This window comes from Sorex fumeus, unplaced genomic scaffold (assembly GCF_029834395.1).
Source record: "Sorex fumeus unplaced genomic scaffold, SorFum_2.1 ptg000143l, whole genome shotgun sequence".
NCBI lineage: Eukaryota > Metazoa > Chordata > Mammalia > Eulipotyphla > Soricidae > Sorex > Sorex fumeus.
The window spans coordinates 2,929,918-2,946,927 of record NW_026606200.1 but is presented as its reverse complement, the minus strand read 5'-3'; the positions used below and the strand labels follow the sequence as shown (position 1 = coordinate 2,946,927).

The 17,010-nt window shown below is 58.5% G+C and overlaps 1 protein-coding gene across 1 annotated transcript; it reads right to left on the bottom strand.

Moving 5' to 3' along the window:
• Positions 1–633: 633 nt before the first annotated feature.
• On the bottom strand, positions 634–3,703 carry AOC1 (amine oxidase copper containing 1). Its single transcript, XM_056106790.1, is given in 8 exon segments — positions 634–897; positions 982–1,114; positions 1,205–1,490; positions 2,111–3,203; positions 3,205–3,324; positions 3,326–3,421; positions 3,423–3,506; positions 3,509–3,703. Coding segments are annotated over 8 exon segments (2,271 nt in total).
• Between the last annotated feature and the right edge of the window lie 13,307 nt (positions 3,704–17,010).

Below are 17,010 nucleotides of genomic sequence, written 5' to 3'. Positions count from 1 at the left end.
CTTATCCCTCAACTCACAAACTCTGTTCTCTACTCACACCCAGGTCTCTCCCTCCTCTCTTCCTCAGCACAGGCTTTGCTTTTGGGGTCTCAGATCAAGGGGGCCCCAACAGCTGTGCAGACTTCGGCGGTTGTCTGTGGCAGGCCCTGACGAGAGGCGTTAGTGCTCTCGCACCCGTGCACGCAGGCTTCCTTTATTCCTCAGCCGATCTCTAGGCCCTAGACGTCGAATCAGTGGCCCTTGGGTCTGGCGAAACCTCCCACGTCCCGGAGAGGCCCTGCCTCAGCCTCCCGGGAGGGACTGGTCTGGCTTGGCTTCTTGGCTTGGGGGCCAAGCCCGGCAGTGCTCAGGGCTGACTCCTGGTTCTGTGCTCAGGGATCGCTCCTGTGCTGGAGGCCCCTTTTGGTGGTGGGGGTTGGACCCGGGTCGGCCGCGTGCAAGGCCAGCGCCCCCACTGCTACTCTCTCCACCCGACTTGGGTTGTTTTTAAGGATCTCTTTAATGTGGTGCGTAAATATAGTATTTGGGCTCTCAAGGGGGGGTCCTTGTGGGGTTGGGGTGGGCTGGGGTGGGGATGATTCCTCTGTATGGGGCCTCCTGAGAAGCGGGTCTCTGGTCCCTGTCCCTCCGGCATCACGGCCCGAATGTCCCGTTGTAACTGAAAGGGTCGGGGGAGTCGCAGGCCAGGTTCTCGGGGATCCAGCGCTGCACGTAGTTCGGGCCGCTGACCCGGGGCCACACGATCACCGTGTCCCTGGACGCCAGGGACGGGTCCTCCGCGAAGAAGTTGAAGGGCCGGAGCAGGAAGCCCACCGCATTGCCGGGGGTGGCCGTGTTGGGGATGTCCTCCGAGTGGGGGATGTGCAGGAAGCCCACGGTCACCCAGGCCACCAGGTCCTGCGGGGGACAGCGCCCGCGTGAGCAGGAGGAGGGGCGGGCGCGGGAGCGGGTGGGCGCGGGGCGGGGAAGGGGGGCGCGCACCTCGTTCTCGATGTTCTCGTTGTTGCGCAGAAACTCCTCGAAGACCACGGGCGGGTCCCAGGGGTCGTTCTGGTTGTAGAGGCTGCTGCTCTTCAGCTCCGACTCCCGGAAGCGCGTCACGGCCACGGGGTACCTGCGGGGACACGCGTGTGGGCCCGAGGGTGCAGGTGCGCGCGCGCGCGCCCGTGCGCCCCGTCCCCGCGCCGAGCCGGCGTCCGCTCACCTGGCCCAGGTGACGCCGCGCTCCTCCTGCCAGCCGGGCGGCAGCACCTGGTGGGCCATGGAGTGCAGCTGCAGGCGGTAGCTGCGGTGGTGGCCCCAGGGGTTCTGCTTGGGGCTGGTGAACAGCAGGTACGGGGGCAGCTTCTGCCCGAAGCGGAAGGCGGCCTGGCGCTCCCGGGAGTACTTGGTCCGCTCCAGCGTCGGCTGCACCAGGCGGTGCTCGGGGCTCCAGGGGTTGGTGACGTTCTCCAGCGTCATCCGCAGCGTCTCGAAGCTGTTCTTGGAGCCTGCGGGGGGAGGGGGGTAGGGGCAGGAGGGAGAGGAGAGGTGAGGGATGAGGATGGGGAGGAGATGAGGGAGGAAGGGGAAGAGGGGGGAGGGAGGAGGAGGGGGTGGAAGAGGACGAAGAGGAAGATGGGGAGGAAGAGGAAGAGGAGGAGGGGTGAGGATGGGAAGGTGGAGGGGGAGGAGGAGGAAGGGGAGGGGGAGGGGGTGGAAAAGGAAGAGGAGGAGGAAGAGGAAGAGGAGGAGGAGGGGGAGGAGGTGAGGAGGAGGAGGAGGGAGCAGAGGAGGAGGAGGAACAGGAGGGGAGGAGGAGGAAGAGGAGGAGGAGGGAGAGGAGGTGAGGAGGAGGAGGAGAGGGATGGGGAAGGGGAGGAGGAAGTGAGGGGAGGAGGAAGAGGAGGAGGGCAGAGGGATGAGGAAGGGGAGGAGGCGGAAGTGAGAGGGGAAGAGGGAGAGGAGGAGGAGGAGGCAGAGGAGTAGGGAGAGGAGGGGAGGAGGGGGGAGAGGAATGAGGAAGGGGAGGAGGAAGAAGAGGGGAGGCGGGTGGAGGGGAGGGTCGGGGTCCCCAGGGGGCCTGCCCCCTGCCAGGATGCGGGGCGGGGCGGGCGCGGGGCGGGGCTACCTCCCACGTCCAGGTCCACGCGGTAGTGCACGAGGTGCGTGTGCATGTTCCCCAGCAGGTGCGTGTGCAGGCGGGTGCCGTGGCGCACGCCGTCGGGCGTGTAGAAGGTGGCGTGCACGTAGCCCGTGGCGTGGACCTTGGCCTCCATCACGCCGTTGTTGTGGAAGATGAAGTCCCAGATGTAGTCGTAGTTGTACACGGTGGACGTGGTCCGCAGCACGAGCACCTCGCCCTTGAGGCCCCCGTAGAAGTTGAAGCCGCCCGAGAAGTCCGAGTTGAAGTGGCGCCGCAGGGGCACGCCCGTGGGCATCTCGAAGAGGCAGAGCGCGCGCGGGTAGCGGCCCGGCTCGTCGCTGTCGTAGAAGTGCAGCGCGTCCAGGAAGGTGGCCGTCTCGGGGCAGTCGATGCCGGGGGCCAGCTCGTGCGTGACGCTGCCCAGGCCCCAGCCCACGTCGATGTACTTGGTCTGCATGCCCGCGGGCGTGTGGCCGCCGTACAGGGCCGCGGCCTCCTGCACGCTCACCTCGTAGGCCACGCGCTGGCCCCCGAAGCGCACGTCCAGCACCTGCAGGCCCGAGGAGCTGCGCAGCCGGTAGGCGAAGTGCCAGCCGCCGTAGTGCACCGTGTTGCCGTGCAGCTGGTAGCGGGGCCCGCCGGGCTGCGTCACGCGGGGGGCGGCCTCGGTGAAGGGCCAGGGGAAGTCCCCCCGCGGGCGGTAGTTGGAGAAGAACGGGGGCTCCTCCGCGGCCTCCTCCCCCTTGCTGGGGGTGGGCAGCACCTCCTCCAGGACCACGGCGTCCACCTCCCCGGCAGCGTACTTGCGGGCCAACTCCTCGGGGGTCCCGTAGAACTTGCCGTTGTACCACACCTGCTCCACGCGCCACTCGCCCGCGTCGGTGCTGCGGTGGTCCACCAGGAGCTCCAGCCCCGTGGGGTGCAGGAAGTAGCCGGTCACGAAGCGCTGCACGATGAACCAGGAGCGCCGCTCGCCCGAGGCCAGGCCGCGGGGGGCCACGTCGGTGAAGGTCAGGCAGCGGTCCCCGCAGTTGTGGAAGGAGAACCCGGTGGTGGCCCGGAAGAAGGGCTCGAGGGGCCCGCGTGGCCGTCTGCAGGAGCTGATGCAGGAGGGCGTACTCGGCCTCGGAGATGGGCCGCGAGGACCAGTTCACCTGGTGCCCAGGCCGCGGGGGCAGCTCCCGCATGTAGTAAGGGCCACGGCAGGGGCCCCACGGCGTACTCGGTGATGTTGGGCCGCTCCTGCGCGCCGAAGAAGATGACCACGTAGGCCTCCCGGGCCGGCCGCCGCTCCCCCGCGGTCCAGGAAGCGCAGCGCGTGCTGCTTCCTGGGCGACAGCATCTCCATCAGGAACACCGAGTTCTTGGCCATGGTCCGGGCGCGCTGGCCGCTGCAGCCCCCAGGTCCTTCCTGGACTGCAGGTAGCTGCTCACGGCCTTCATCTCCTGGGCGCTCAGGTCAGCGAACAACCCGGCCTCGCTGCCCAGGGTGTTGGGGGCGTGTGGGGTCGCCGTCGCGGTCTGCAGGGCCAGGATGGCCGCCACGGCCCAGCCCAGGGCCCGGCTCGCTTGACCCATGGCTCTGGAAGCAGCAGAGAGACGCGGGGTCATGGGGCGGGCAAGGGTGGCCGGCGCCCCTGCCCGTTCCCCCCAGATTCTGCATGTTCCTTCTTCGCCCCCCCCCCCGGGTGTGGCAGCGTGACCCTCCTGCAGGTCCTGTGTCCCAGTTGTTTTATTCTCCGGGCTGGGGCGGGAGCCCGGGGCCTCCTTCCATCGGGCCAAACGGGGGCTCCGTCCTTGTCCCTGCGAACCTCAGAGTGGCCACAGGGCCTCTCTGCCTTGACAGACACTGCCCTTACACCCTCCCGCAGGACAAACTGCAGCTTTCTTTTGCCAGAGCCCAGCCAGGGACCTGGAAACAGCCCTCACCCGACACCCCAGGGTGCTGGTGGTGTCTGGCATGGCAGCAGACCTCCGTACTGAAGCCACTAACCCCTTTCCGTGTCCACGGCCGCGGGGTCACTGCTGCCCGAGATCGGCTCTGGGCCAGGCGGTTGGTCTGAGTCCCGGGAAGTGGCCCAGGAGGTATGGGACAGCTTGGACCTTGGAGGGGAGGGACACTGGGGTCCCCCTCCCAGGGCCGTCGGGAGAAGCCACCATTGGCCATGCTCAGGACACGGGACACCCGGCCTGGGCCCCACCTGTTGTCTTGGCCTTATGTTACACTGTGACCAGGTCGGAGGCCCCACCCCGAGGGCTCCGCGGGGTTCACTGCTAGGAAGACCCTCCTGAGGGTCACTCGGGGACGTGCCTTTCCCCTGTGGTCAGGGCTGTCCCTCAGGACTCCCCATGGCCTGTGCCTGCCTGAGCAGCCGCCTGCTGTCTCTGGGCTCATGTGGTGTCCAGCAGGACTGGGGTCCTTCCTGTCTGTCCCTGGATGTGTGCAAAGCCCCCCTGCCCGCTGGCCATGTCTCCTCTCTAGCCCCCCCTTCTGGGCCTTGATGGCCCATCTCTGAGTCCCCCACCCCATCCTTCCAGCGTCCCCCTCGTGCCGTCCCCTTCCACAGGACTGTGCCTCACTTCCTGGACACAGAGCAGAGTCTGGGGTGCTAGGGTGGGGGACAGGGCATGCATGGACAGGGGACGGGCTATGTCTGGGCCCAGGGGAAAAGCAGGAGGAAGTACCCCCCGCAGGAAGGAGGCGCTGTCGGCCCAGTGGGCCTTGGGGGGCTTGGGGAGGGGGAAGGTGGGATTTGGGGGTGCACGTCACCCCAGAACTTGGTGGCACAATCGCGCTGGGCAGGAGGGCTGTGGGCAAGCGTGGACGTGTGCCTGGGCTCCCAGGGGCCTTCCTGCCTTTGCTTCTGGAAAAGCCGTTCTTGGTGGCGTGGATAGAACAGGGTGCAGGGCTCACTCACGCCGCCAGAAAGATCGGGGGTCCCCCTGCTCCGCCCTCCCAGCTGTCCATCTCTTGGTGGGCTCTGGGTGCCCACTAATGGGCTTGGGGGTGGGGGGCGTGGTGGGCACTGGCCAAGGGAACGCCCTGCCTGTGGGGATCTCTGTGAGGACACATTTCTCCACCCCAGCCCCTGCCACAGGGCCAGTGCCCCCCCCTCCCAGGGAATTCCTCGGGGGGATTCGTCTGTCCCCCTGGCACAGGGTCGGGGGCAGGGACCTCCTGGAGGGAGGCCGTGCTGGCTGTGCTGGCAGAACCCAGCAGGTGACCTGGCGTCTGGTCATCTCCCCGCCCGCACTAATGGGTCCACTCTGCCCTCTAGTCCAGGGTGAGAATCTCAGCCGAGGAGCAGGACACACACGGTGTCCCCAGCCCCACTCGCCTCCCCACAGGAAAGGGGACGGGATGAGGGACGCTGGCCAGTCTCCGGGCACGGGCAATGACACATCCCTGTCACCCAGAGTCCATAGTTTACCGGCGGGCTCAGCCCCAGTTCTGTCATCTGTGGACTGGGCCGTGTCGGGGGAGCGTGTCCCTCCCTGCGCCAGGCCCCGGGGGCCCGCCCCCTCCGCCCCACACCCCTTCCAGAGCGGGGCTTCCTCGTCCCGCCCCGTACAGAGCGGCTTTGGTTTCCTCCCTGCTTTGGGGCTGGGGGTGCCTTGGGGTGACCCCCCGCTCCCCCAGTTCCTTTTTACTCTGTGGCACCTGTTCCCTGGATCCAAGCCCTTTGCATCCGTCTCCCCAGAGCTGGGGAGGCGCACGGGGACAGCTCAGGGCGGGGGGGCGTCAGGGTCCTCCAGGCCGGGAGCGTCTCAGCCTGCACCCCGGGACCCCCTCCCCTCCCCCCTGCCCCAGCCCTCCTTTCCACTCTTCCTGCTGGGTCTTGGTTGTTCTCGCTCCCCCTTCTGCTCCCCTCAACCCCCCTGGCTTCCCACCGTTTTCCCCCCCACCCCTTCCTGCCCCCTCCCTCCCCTCCCCTCCCCCAACCCCTCCCTCGTCCCCTCCCATGCCCCTTCGGAGTACCTGCTTCTCTGCCAGCCGCCAGACTTTCCCTCGGCGCCCTGCAAGCTTTATGGCCCCACCAGACCCCGCCCTCGAGGGAGGGACAGGGAGGGGCACAGGCCCGCTGAGGGTGGGGACCCCAGGGCCGGGGGTGGGGGGGTCCGCAGAGGGTGAGGCTGCCTGGCTCCTGTGACCCCTGCCCTCTGCCCCGAGCCTGGCCTCCCCAGGGCAGGAGTTGGGCAGTGTAGGACGGGGAACAGAGATGGAGAGTGGGGGGCTCAGGACACTGAGTTAAGGGCACTGAAGTTGCCACAGCAGGGACCCCAAGGGTGCGGGGAGGGCTGGGGGGGATGTGGTCTGGGGGTGCAGGAGGAGCCTAGGCACGGAGGGGACCTCTCTGGACTTCATCCCATGGAACCTGGGCACGGGGGGTGATCAGGGGTGTGTTTGGGGCAGAGCCCAGGGCCAGGGAAGCTCTTGGCTTACAGCTCGTCCTCCTCCACGTGGCGCCTGTTTCTCCCCTCTGCGCCTCGCTCCTTGGTGGCCAAACTCATCCCAGGGGTTATGGGCAGAAGGAGGAAGGAGGTTGCACCCTCTGAACTGCCCTCTGAACTGAGGACTCGGTTGCTCCTACACCACCTGCCCCACATCTTCTCAGAGCAACGGGCACCCCCCCCGACCCCCGAGCTCACCAGCTCAGCGGAGATTTGAAAGGGTTCGGATCCAATCAGGGTTCTGGAACCCGCGGCCCCAGAGACGCTTCTGTGTCACCAGGAACATCCCAGCCAAGTCAGCAGAGTGAGACCGGAGGAGCAGAAAGTCGTAAAGGTTCTGAGGGGGGCCCAGACCAAGGCAGGAGCCAGGTGTTACCGTGCCGTATGCGACAGTGGACCGAGGGGGATGCCCTTATACAAGTAGGGCAGTAAACCTCCTGACCTTGGGCTTGGCCAGCTCTGCTCTGACCCCCCAAACCACAAATAAAAGACAACTAATTCGGATTCCTCAAAATCGTAAATGTTTGTGCGTCAAAGAAAAGGGCAAGAACCTCAGAATGAGAGCAAAACGTTGGAAGTGGCATGTTTGATATGGGAACTCTTTGTGAAATATGTAAAGAACTCTTGGACTTGACAATAAAAAGACAACTCAGCTGAAGAAAAAAAAAAAACGGGCAAAGGATCTCAATAGACATTTCTCTGGAGAAAATCAACGATCCAGGAGCACCGGAAACTGTGAGCAGAATCATTCAGGAAACGCAAATATAAACTTCAAGAGGGACACAGTGCCATATCCGGTGGCCAGAGAATGAGACATCAGAGACAGACAGCGGAGGTGGTCCCGACACGACCACCCCCCCAAGAGGAAGGGGACTGCCCCCCCCCCACTTCAGAACACAGCCTGCCCTTCTGCAGAGGACTGAACATAGAACGACTGCGTAACCCAGCACCCCCATGAGGCTGACCCCAAGAAAATGGAAGCGGTCACTCCCATAGGAACTTTGCACGTCAACATTCCTAATTTTGGTGGAAACAACGCTTTCCCCACTTTATTTAAACACCACGGTTTACAAAGTTGTCCACGATGCATGTTATAGAAATTCAATATTCCACCTCCTCCTCCTCCCCCCCGTCACCTCCCTTCGCCATTGTCCCCATTTTTCCAAGCACCTCTCAAGCCTGCCTAGGTGGCAGGCACACAGTAATTTATTTAATATCGCTTGTTACCGCTAAATGGCTAATGGAATCATCAGAGAGTCCTTCAGTAAAAGAAAATTTGTGGAAGAGCTGCATCTTACCATGGGGACATTATATCCTTGTCTGAAGATTGGCTAAGCGGTTGTTCCAAGTTAATTCTTCTTTGTTGATGTGTTTGTCGTTCCGGCTGAGTTGGCTTCTGTGATCCTCCCGACTAATCTGGTGTGTCAGTACTGTAGAGTCTGAGAGTTGCTCCAGGACTCCAGGACATTTAACTGGGCAGTGAGCTTACCTGGTGGCAGGAGTGGAATGTGGGTGTGGCTCCCAGGGCTTCTGGAAGGAGGGGGTGGGTGGGTGGTACTTCCCACACTCGCCCCCACTCCAAGAAGGTCCAGAGTTCTCAGCCAAAAATCTCCTGGTGTCCCTGAAATTTTTGACACTTTGGCATATCTGCCGAGCTCAGTCTTGAGGCTGTGGAGTCCAGCTGGACGCAAGACGACGTTTGGGGGTGTGAGTGCAGCTACCGGGGCTTCCACCCTGGGAAGGACCTGGCCACCCCTCTCCCATGGTCACCCCAGAGTTTTCAGCTGGGGACCAGTTTAGCTAAGAACTTTTTGTGGCTAGCTGATCTCTTTGAAGATTAAATCACGAGGGGCTGGAGAGATAGCACAGCGGGTAGGGCGTTTGCCTTGTACGCGGCCGACCCGGGTTCGATTCCCGGCATCCCATATGGTCCCCCGAGCACCTCCAGGAGTAATTCCTGAGTGCAGAACCAGGAGTAACACCTGCACATTACCAGGTGTGACCCAAAAAGCAAAAAAGAAAAAAAAAGATTAAATCACGAGTCTTTGAAGCTCTGTAAGTCTCTATAAGTCTCATCATTAACAGATGAGCTTACGAGCCGGGGCCTGTGGAATGTGGGTGTTGGAAATGACTTTTAAAATCCACCAAGTGATGGATAAGATACCTGAGAATGAGAAGAAAGAGTGTTCTAGAACCCAGGCACATCACATGTGTCTGGGACCCTGCTAACGTCACGGACTTGATCACTGTAAATGGGTGAGAGTCGATGGTGGGTGATGTGTCAGCAGGTGCTTGTGAGGGGCAGAGGGTGGATCTAGGAGGCATGAGGCTCTGTCCGGAACGGATCCGGCAGGAAGCAGGAACAGAGAGCCCAGATCCACAGGGAGGGGGCAGGGGACCAGGGAGCAGTCATCAGAGAAACGCAGAGCCATCGGTCCCGGGATGGGGGCCGAGACCCTCTGTGCGTGGGCACGAGAAAGCTGAGCAGAGCTGGAGAGGCGGGGGGGCAGATCCCAAGACGGGGTGGGGGGCACTGCAGATTTGGAAGGTGCCGTCCATGGCACACGGACAGCAGACAGTGACCGGCCCAGCAGCACTGGCCTTCGGGAGAGATGCTGTAGAGGTCTCAGATGCATGGGTGGACACGCAGGAAGTTGGCCTTGGTCACTGCTGACCCACGCTATGGTGGGGGTTCAGGGGTGTCTCTGGGGTCCAGTCTCAGAACCGTGTCCTGTGGGGCTGGGCCACAGAGCAGCTCAGTAAAGTGACACTCAGGAGCGTCAGAGATGGTAAGTCATGACACTGCCGTGCTCAGCGCGGGGAGCCTGTCAGACGCCGGCCAAGGCAGGGAGAGAAGCTCCCAGCGCCCACACCACCCACCCACTTGCTTCCCCGCGGATGACATGTGCTCATCTCCAGACGCTTCTGCATATAGGAAACAAGGAACAGTGTCAGCCACAGAGCACAAGATATGCCCCCAAATACAGCGATGGCAGACCCAGGGCTGGGCTAGAACACGGGACGGCAGACCCAGGGCTGGGCTAGCATACAGGCTGGCAGACTCAAGGGTGGGCTAGAATGGCTGTCTGGGAAGAGCAGACGCGGGAACACGCACGCACCTATGTGCACACACATGTACACATGTGCACATACACCTCTACACACGCAAACACATCTACCCGCACACACCCTGCACCCCAGAGAGTCCTTACGTGGCTAGTGACGGGAAATGCCGTGTGTGCTCTGAGGTTTAGGCTTAAGCCAGTCCCACCCCGTGCCCTGGCAGGAGAGCCTTGTGGGCAGCGCACCGGTGGGTGAAGGCAGGGATGTTCTTGGTCACTCACAGGAAGGCCAGCGTGAGCACCGAGACAGTCACACGCACGGGGTGCAGGAGTCCCAGGGGTTTGGGGGGCCTGTGTCAGAGCTGTGTCTCCTCTGGGCGAGGACCTCCCAACCCCCCGACTCCCCCACAGGACTGTCTGTGGTTCTCTAGCCCGAGGGATCTGCTTTGGCTCCGGCTGCATCTCCTTGCTCCCTCATGGGGTCCACACTGTCCGGGGAAGGCCCCCACCCTGCCGGGCTTTATAGCGAGTCATGACACCTGCAGTGTGGCCAGGATGTGAGGGGGTGGGGGTGCGCTTTAACTGCATGCATCCCAGTCTGTCCCTGTCACTTGCCACCACGCCCCCAGACGCTGGGACCCCCGCTTCCAGACCCCCATGCTCAGAGCAGCTGGGTCGCAGGACTCCGGGCCGTGCACCCCGGATTGGAGCACGGAGCCCCGGTTTCTTGTGTGTGTGGTTCAGAGCGGCACTGGGGGGCTGAGGCAGGCAGGGCGGGGGTCCTGGGCACAGCAGGCGGAGGTGGAGGAGAAGTCGGGGAGCGTGTGTGCGTGTGTGTGTGGGGGGACACCCAAACCCTCCCCAGTGCAGTTCTGCAGAATCTGGGGACCTGGGGCAGGCCTGGACAGCAGATCCAGGACCCCAGAGGCAGGGACCATCTGTGGTTCTGGAAGTGGCCCTGGGCATGAGGCCTCAGCGCTGGGGCTCCCTCTGCCGCAGGCCCTTCCCGGGGTCGGGGGTGGTTGACCTTGATTTCTGAGGTGCGGTCACTCCTTTCTTGGGGTTAATGATTGGTGACAGTTACAGATAAGCGTGGGCAAAGATTGCGTCCTTTCAGCTCTGCGGGGGCAGCTGGGGGAGGGGCAAGGCGCCCGGGCTTGGGGGCTGGGGACGGACCAGGCTGGGCAGGGACGGCAGCGGTCAGTGGTCAGTGGTCAGCGCTGCCGCCTTCCCATGCCTGCTTGTCCTGGGAAGGTCACGATGCAGCAATGCAGCAGGGCTCAGCAGGGGCAGGGCGGGGGCCCCCAGGTCCCGCGCTGGGTGCGGGTGGGAGGGAGGGAAGCCCCCTGCGCCTGCCGCCCTCCCCTGTCCCCCCATCCTGCATCCCGGGGCGCATCTCCCGCTCGGAAGGCAGCAGAAAGTCCCTCCACCCACAAGGCAGGGGCTGATAGCCCAGTGGCTATCTGAGCCTATTTTTGTGTGTGGCTAGTCTTTTTTTTTGGGGGGGGAGTGTTTGCAAGCAGGACCCCTGACCTCCACTCACCCCCATATCTTCAGACATTGCCAAATAGCTCGCAAGGGGGGGGTGGTGACCTGGACCTTGTGTGCGTTGAACCCTCCCTGGTCAACGGTTTGTGCTGGGCAGGGCAACTAAGCTCCAAGCCCCACCCACCCGCGGTTGGCTCCTTCCAGAATGTTAGTCTGACCTTGCCCCCAGGTTTGGCGAGTTCCTGTCCTATCAGATGGCCCTGACTGCAATGGTTTATCTGGCATTAAGGGCCTTCAGGACCCAGCCCCAGCCTCCCTCTTCTGGGTGAACCCCTCGCCTCCCCCTCCCAGGGGCCGCTGAAGTTGTTTCTATCTGGGGAGACTCCCTCCTCCCTCCCTCCCTCCCTCCCTCCCTCCCTCCCTCCCTCCCTCCCTCCCTCCCTCCTTTTCCTTCCATCCTTTCCTCCTTCCCTCCCTCCCCTTCCTCCCTCTTTTCCTCCCTCCCTCCCTTCCTTCCTTCTTTCCTCCCTCCTTCCCTTCCTTCCTCCCTCCCTCCCTCCCTCCCTCCCTCCCTCTTTCCTTCCTTTCTTCCTTCCTTCCTCCCTCCTTCCCTTCCTTCCTCCCTCCTACCCTCCCTCCCTCCCTCCTCCCTCCCTCCCTCTCTCCCTCCCTCCCTTCCTTCCTTCCTTCCTTCCTTCCTTCCTCTCTCCCTCCTTCCCTCCCTTCCTTCCTTCCTTCCTTCCTTCCTTCCTTCCTTCCTTCCTTCCTCTCTCCCTCCTTCCCTCCCTTCCTTCCTTCCTTCCTTCCTTCCTTCCTTCCCTCCTTCCTTCCTTCCTTCCTCCTTCCCTTCCTTCCTCCTTCCCTCACTCTCTCCCTCCCTCCCTCCCTCCCTCCCTCCCTCCCTCCCTCCTTTTCCTTCCATCCTTTCCTCCTTCCCTCCCTCCCCTTCCTCCCTCTTTTCCTCCCTCCCTCCCTCCCTTCCTTCCTTCTTTCCTCCCTCCTTCCCTTCCTTCCTCCCTCTCTCCCTCCCTCCCTCCCTCCCTCTTTCCTTCCTTTCTTTCTTCCTTCCTCCCTCCTTCCCTTCCTTCCTCCCTCCTACCCTCCCTCCCTTCCTTCCTCCCTCCTACCCTCCCTCCCTCCCTCCCTCCTCCCTCCCTCCCTCCCTCCCTCCCTCCCTCCCTCCCTTCCTTCCTTCCTTCCTTCCTTCCTTCCTTCCTTCCTTCCTCTCTCCCTCCTTCCCTTCCTTCCTTCCTTCCTTCCTTCCTTCCTTCCTTCCTTCCCTCCTTCCTTCCTTCCTTCCTTCCTTCCTTCCTTCCTCCTTCCCTTCCTTCCTCCTTCCCTCACTCTCTCCCTTCCTCCCTCCCTCCCTTCGTCCCTCCCTTCCTTCCTTCCTTCCTTCCTTCCTTCCTTCCTTCCTTCCTTCTTTCCTCTCTCCCTCCCTCCCTTCGTCCCTCCCTCCCTCCCTCCCTTCCTCCCTTCCTTTCCATTTCCTTATTTATTTAGGCACTGTGGTTTGCAGCACTGCTAATATTCATGTTTCAGGCCTACATTGCTGCCATGTCTTCCCTTGCCGTGCCATGCCAGAGCGCCAGTGTCCCTCCACACTGTCTGTAGGTGCCCTCTCAGCCTCCCACGCACAATCAGCAAACTCAGTTCTCTGAGCTGACTCTTCAAAAAAAGATGAAAAAATGTTAAATCTCTGTGAAATATACACTGCTCCAACCAACACCCATCCCTTCACCAGTGCAGACCAATGTGCCACCCATATCCTCAGTTTCCCTCCTACCCCCCTGCAAATTGCAACCTGCTTTTATGGCAGACACTTTCTCTCTCTCTCTCTCTCTCTCTCTCTCTCTCTCTCTCTCTCTTTCTCGCGTATCTTCCTTCGAGGCACTGTGGTTTATAATACTGTCACGGAAAGGTTTTCATGAATATCCCTTTACCTCCTTTTAACACTTATTCTTTTTTTTTAATTTCTTTTTTAAATTTTTTTTATTAGTGAAACACCATGAGGTACAGTTGTAGACTTACAAATTTTTGTGCTTGGGTTTCAGTTATACAATGATCAAGTGTCCATCCCTCCACCAGCGCCCATCCTCCACCACCACGGGTCCCAGCATCCCTCCCACCCCCCATCCCCCCCATCCCACCCTGCCTCTGTGGCAGGGCATTCCCTTTTGTTCTCTCTCTCTCCTTTTGGGTTCTGTGGTTTGCAGGAGAGGCATTGAGTGGCAATCGTGTTTGGCCTATGGTCTACTTTCAGCATTAACACTTGTTCTTGTCCAGAGTGATCATTTACAAGTATCATTGTCATATGTCCCTTCTCTGTCCTAGCTGTCCCCCACCCCCGCCACTTTGTGGCCGGCTTCCTACCATGGGACAGTCCTCCTGACCATTGTTTCTACTGTCTCTGAATATTATTCACATATTAAGGCTTAAAAAGTTTTTTTTTTTTTTGGTTTAATCTCCTGCAAGTGAGAGTAGTCAATGGATTGTTGGGCCTACTTCCCTCTGACTCATTCACTCAGCATGATACTTTCCATATCTAGTAATTTATAAGGAAACTTCATGCCTCCATTTTTCCGAAAGACTGCGTCATAGTGTTCCACTGTGTAGAGGTACCATAGTTTCTTTATCTAGTCATTTGTTCTCGGGCCATTGGGTTGTTTCCAGATTCTGGCTATTATAAACGGAGCTGCAATGAGCGTAGGCGTGCAGATGGCTTTTCTGCAGTCTGTTTTTGGGCCCCCAGGGAATATTCCCAGAAGTGGTATTGCTGTGTCTCATGGAAGCTCAATTTCTGTCATTTTAAAATTTTTTATTGTGAGGGATGTCCCTGTTGTTTTCCAGAAAGGCTGGACCCGTTAGCATTCCCACCAGCAATGAATGAGAGTCCCTTTCTCCCCGCATCCACACCAGCACTGGTAGTTCTTTCTGATGTGTGCCAGTCTCTGTGGTGTGAGATGATATCTCACTGATGCTTAGTGACATAGAGCACCTTTTCTTGTGCCTTTTGGCCATTTGTATTTCTTTTTTTGAGGAAGTATCTCTTCATCTCTTCTCCTCATTGTTTGGTGGGGTTGGAAGTTTTATCCTATAAAGTTCTGTCAGTGTCAAGGCCGACTCTTTTTTTTTTAATTAAAAAATTATTTATTTATTTATTAATTTTTATTAGTGAGACATCATGAGGTACAGTTGTAGACTTACAAATTTTTGTGCTTGGGTTTCAATTATACAATGATCAAATACCCATCCCTCCACCAGTGCCCATTTCCCACCACCACGGATCCCAGTATCCCTCCCACCCCCCATCCCTCCCATCCCACTCTGCCTCTGTGGCAGGGCATTCCCTTTTGTTCTCTCTCTCTTATTGGGTGTTGTGGTTTGCAAAAAGAGGCAATGGGTGACAATCATGTTTGGTCTATAGTCTACTTTCAGCATGCTTCTCCCATCCTGGGAGGATCCTCCCAACACCTTTATTTGGTGTTCCCTTCTCTATCTGTGCTCCTTTTCCCCTAGCATGTGTGGTTGGCCTCCAAGCCATGGAGTAAAATTCCTGGTACTAATCTCGAAAGCCGACTCTTAAGGTCTATTAGCATTGGTCACTGCTTGCTCCTTATATTTTCCTATGATGTGGCAATTTACCACAATAAAGCCAGGGATTGGCACCTTCCCTCTCTGCCGGTGATTGAAGACAAACAGACACACAAAGAGATGAACACACACACACACACACACACTGTTAAGCTTTAGGGTCACTTGGGCAGCCCTGAATGATCTCACAGGCTGGCTGTTTATTCAGTACAATATCCTCGCTCACCCTGACTCCCATGGTGAACCCCTGTTTAAGCTGACAGGGACATTGGGACAGTTAGTGAGCACATTAGATTTCAATAAGCACCTAAAGAGCAGAGGCTGGTACTTGGCACAGCCTTGGTGGGCACCCTTATAGCACAGAGTCAGGTCCCGACATTTTCCTGTTCAATTCTTGCCTATGTTGCCCCTACATCGAAAAGACCAGCCTTTTTGGAAAACAATATGGGCATTCCTTAAAAAACTAGAAATTGAGCTTCCATATGACACTGCAATACCACTTCTGGGAAAATATCCTGAATGTTCAAAAAAGCACAGTAGAAATGACATTGGCATCTGTATGTTCACTGCGGCACTGTTCATATTAGCGAGAATCTGGGAACAATCCCAGTGTTCAAGAACAGAGGACTGATTAAAGAAGCTTTGGTACATCTACACAGTGTAATACTGTGCAGCTGTTAGAAAATATGAAATCATGAAATTTGCTTGTAAGTGGATTGTCATGGAGAGTATCATGCTAAGTGAAATGAATCAGAGAGGGACAGACATGGAAGGACTGCACCCATTTGTGGAATATAAAATAACATAAGACTGATACCCTAGGACAGTAGAGACAAGAGCCTGGAATATTGCTCCATGATTGGAAGCCTGCCTCATGAGCTGGGGGAGAAGGCAGCTGGAATAGAGAAGGGATCACTAAGTCAATGATGATTGGAGGGATTGCTCAGAATGGGAGATGTGTGCTGAAAGTAGATAAAGGACCAAATGTGATAGTGTCTCAGTATCTGTATTGCAGACCATAATGCCCAAGCGTCCGAGCTTGCAAAGCAGTGCAGAGATGCGATCAAGGAAGACCTCAAAGAGAGAAGAGCAGAAGTACTGGTAGATGCGGCAGAAGCCGGGAAAAGTATTCGTTATGCCCGCCTGTCCTTCGTCAACTACAAGACCAAGATGACTGCCCCCCGAAGTCCTGATGGATCCATCACATCCTCCAGAATGGCAATGGAGAAGATTATCCATGACTTTTACTCAAATCTCTTCTGATAGCCATGTCCACTTGCCGACATACCAAATTCCACAGGATGGATATGTCGTTCCCAACGTTCTCCGTTCCGAAATCCAACACGCCATTTCGTCGGTAAAGAAACAAACAGCACCCGACCCAGACAAGGTCAGACCTGAACACCTGAAGAACCTGCCGTCAGTATTCATCAATACACTGGCTCGGCTCTTCACTCGCTACCTGTCTGAATGCAAGGTTCTGTCCCAATGGAAAACCAGCAGGACCATACTACTGTTCAAGAAGGGAGACATCCATGACATTGGCAACTATCGCCCTATCTGCCTATTGTCTGTCATCTACAAGTTGTTCACTCAAGTCATCCTAAATAGGATTGGCAGAACACTAGATGAAGTTCAACCATGCGAGCAAGCCGGGTACCGCAAAGGATTCAGCACCATCGACCATATCCACACAATAACCAAACTCACTGAGGTTTCTCGGGAGTTCAAGATGCTGCTCTGTCTAATGTTCATTGATTTAAAGAAGGCCTTTGATTCTGTTGAGATGGAAGCGGTCATTGAAGCCCTAACCAATCAGGGCATTCAAGCCCAATACATCAAGATCCTCCGTGAGCTGTATTGCGGATTCACTACCAGGATCTCACCATTCTACAAAGAAGCGATCGTTGATGTCAAGAGAGGGGTGCGGAACAGTGATACCATTTCACCAAAACTCTTCAGTGCTACCCTTGAGAACATCATGCGACAACTGCAATGGGAAGGAATGGGAGTGAAGATAGATGGTCGGCAATTATACCACCTCCGCTTTGCTGATGACATTGTTTTAATAACACCAAACATCAGCCAAGCAGCACAAATGCTGGCCGACTTTGACCGTGAGTGTGGAAAGGTAGGACTACAGCTGAATCTTACGAAGACAATGTTTATGAGAAACAGCCTCGTTCCTGATGCCCCATTCGCTCTCAACGGAACGACCATCTCCGAATGCAACAGCTACGTGTACCTAGGTCGAGAAGTCAACATGACAAATGACCTGGCACCCGAGCT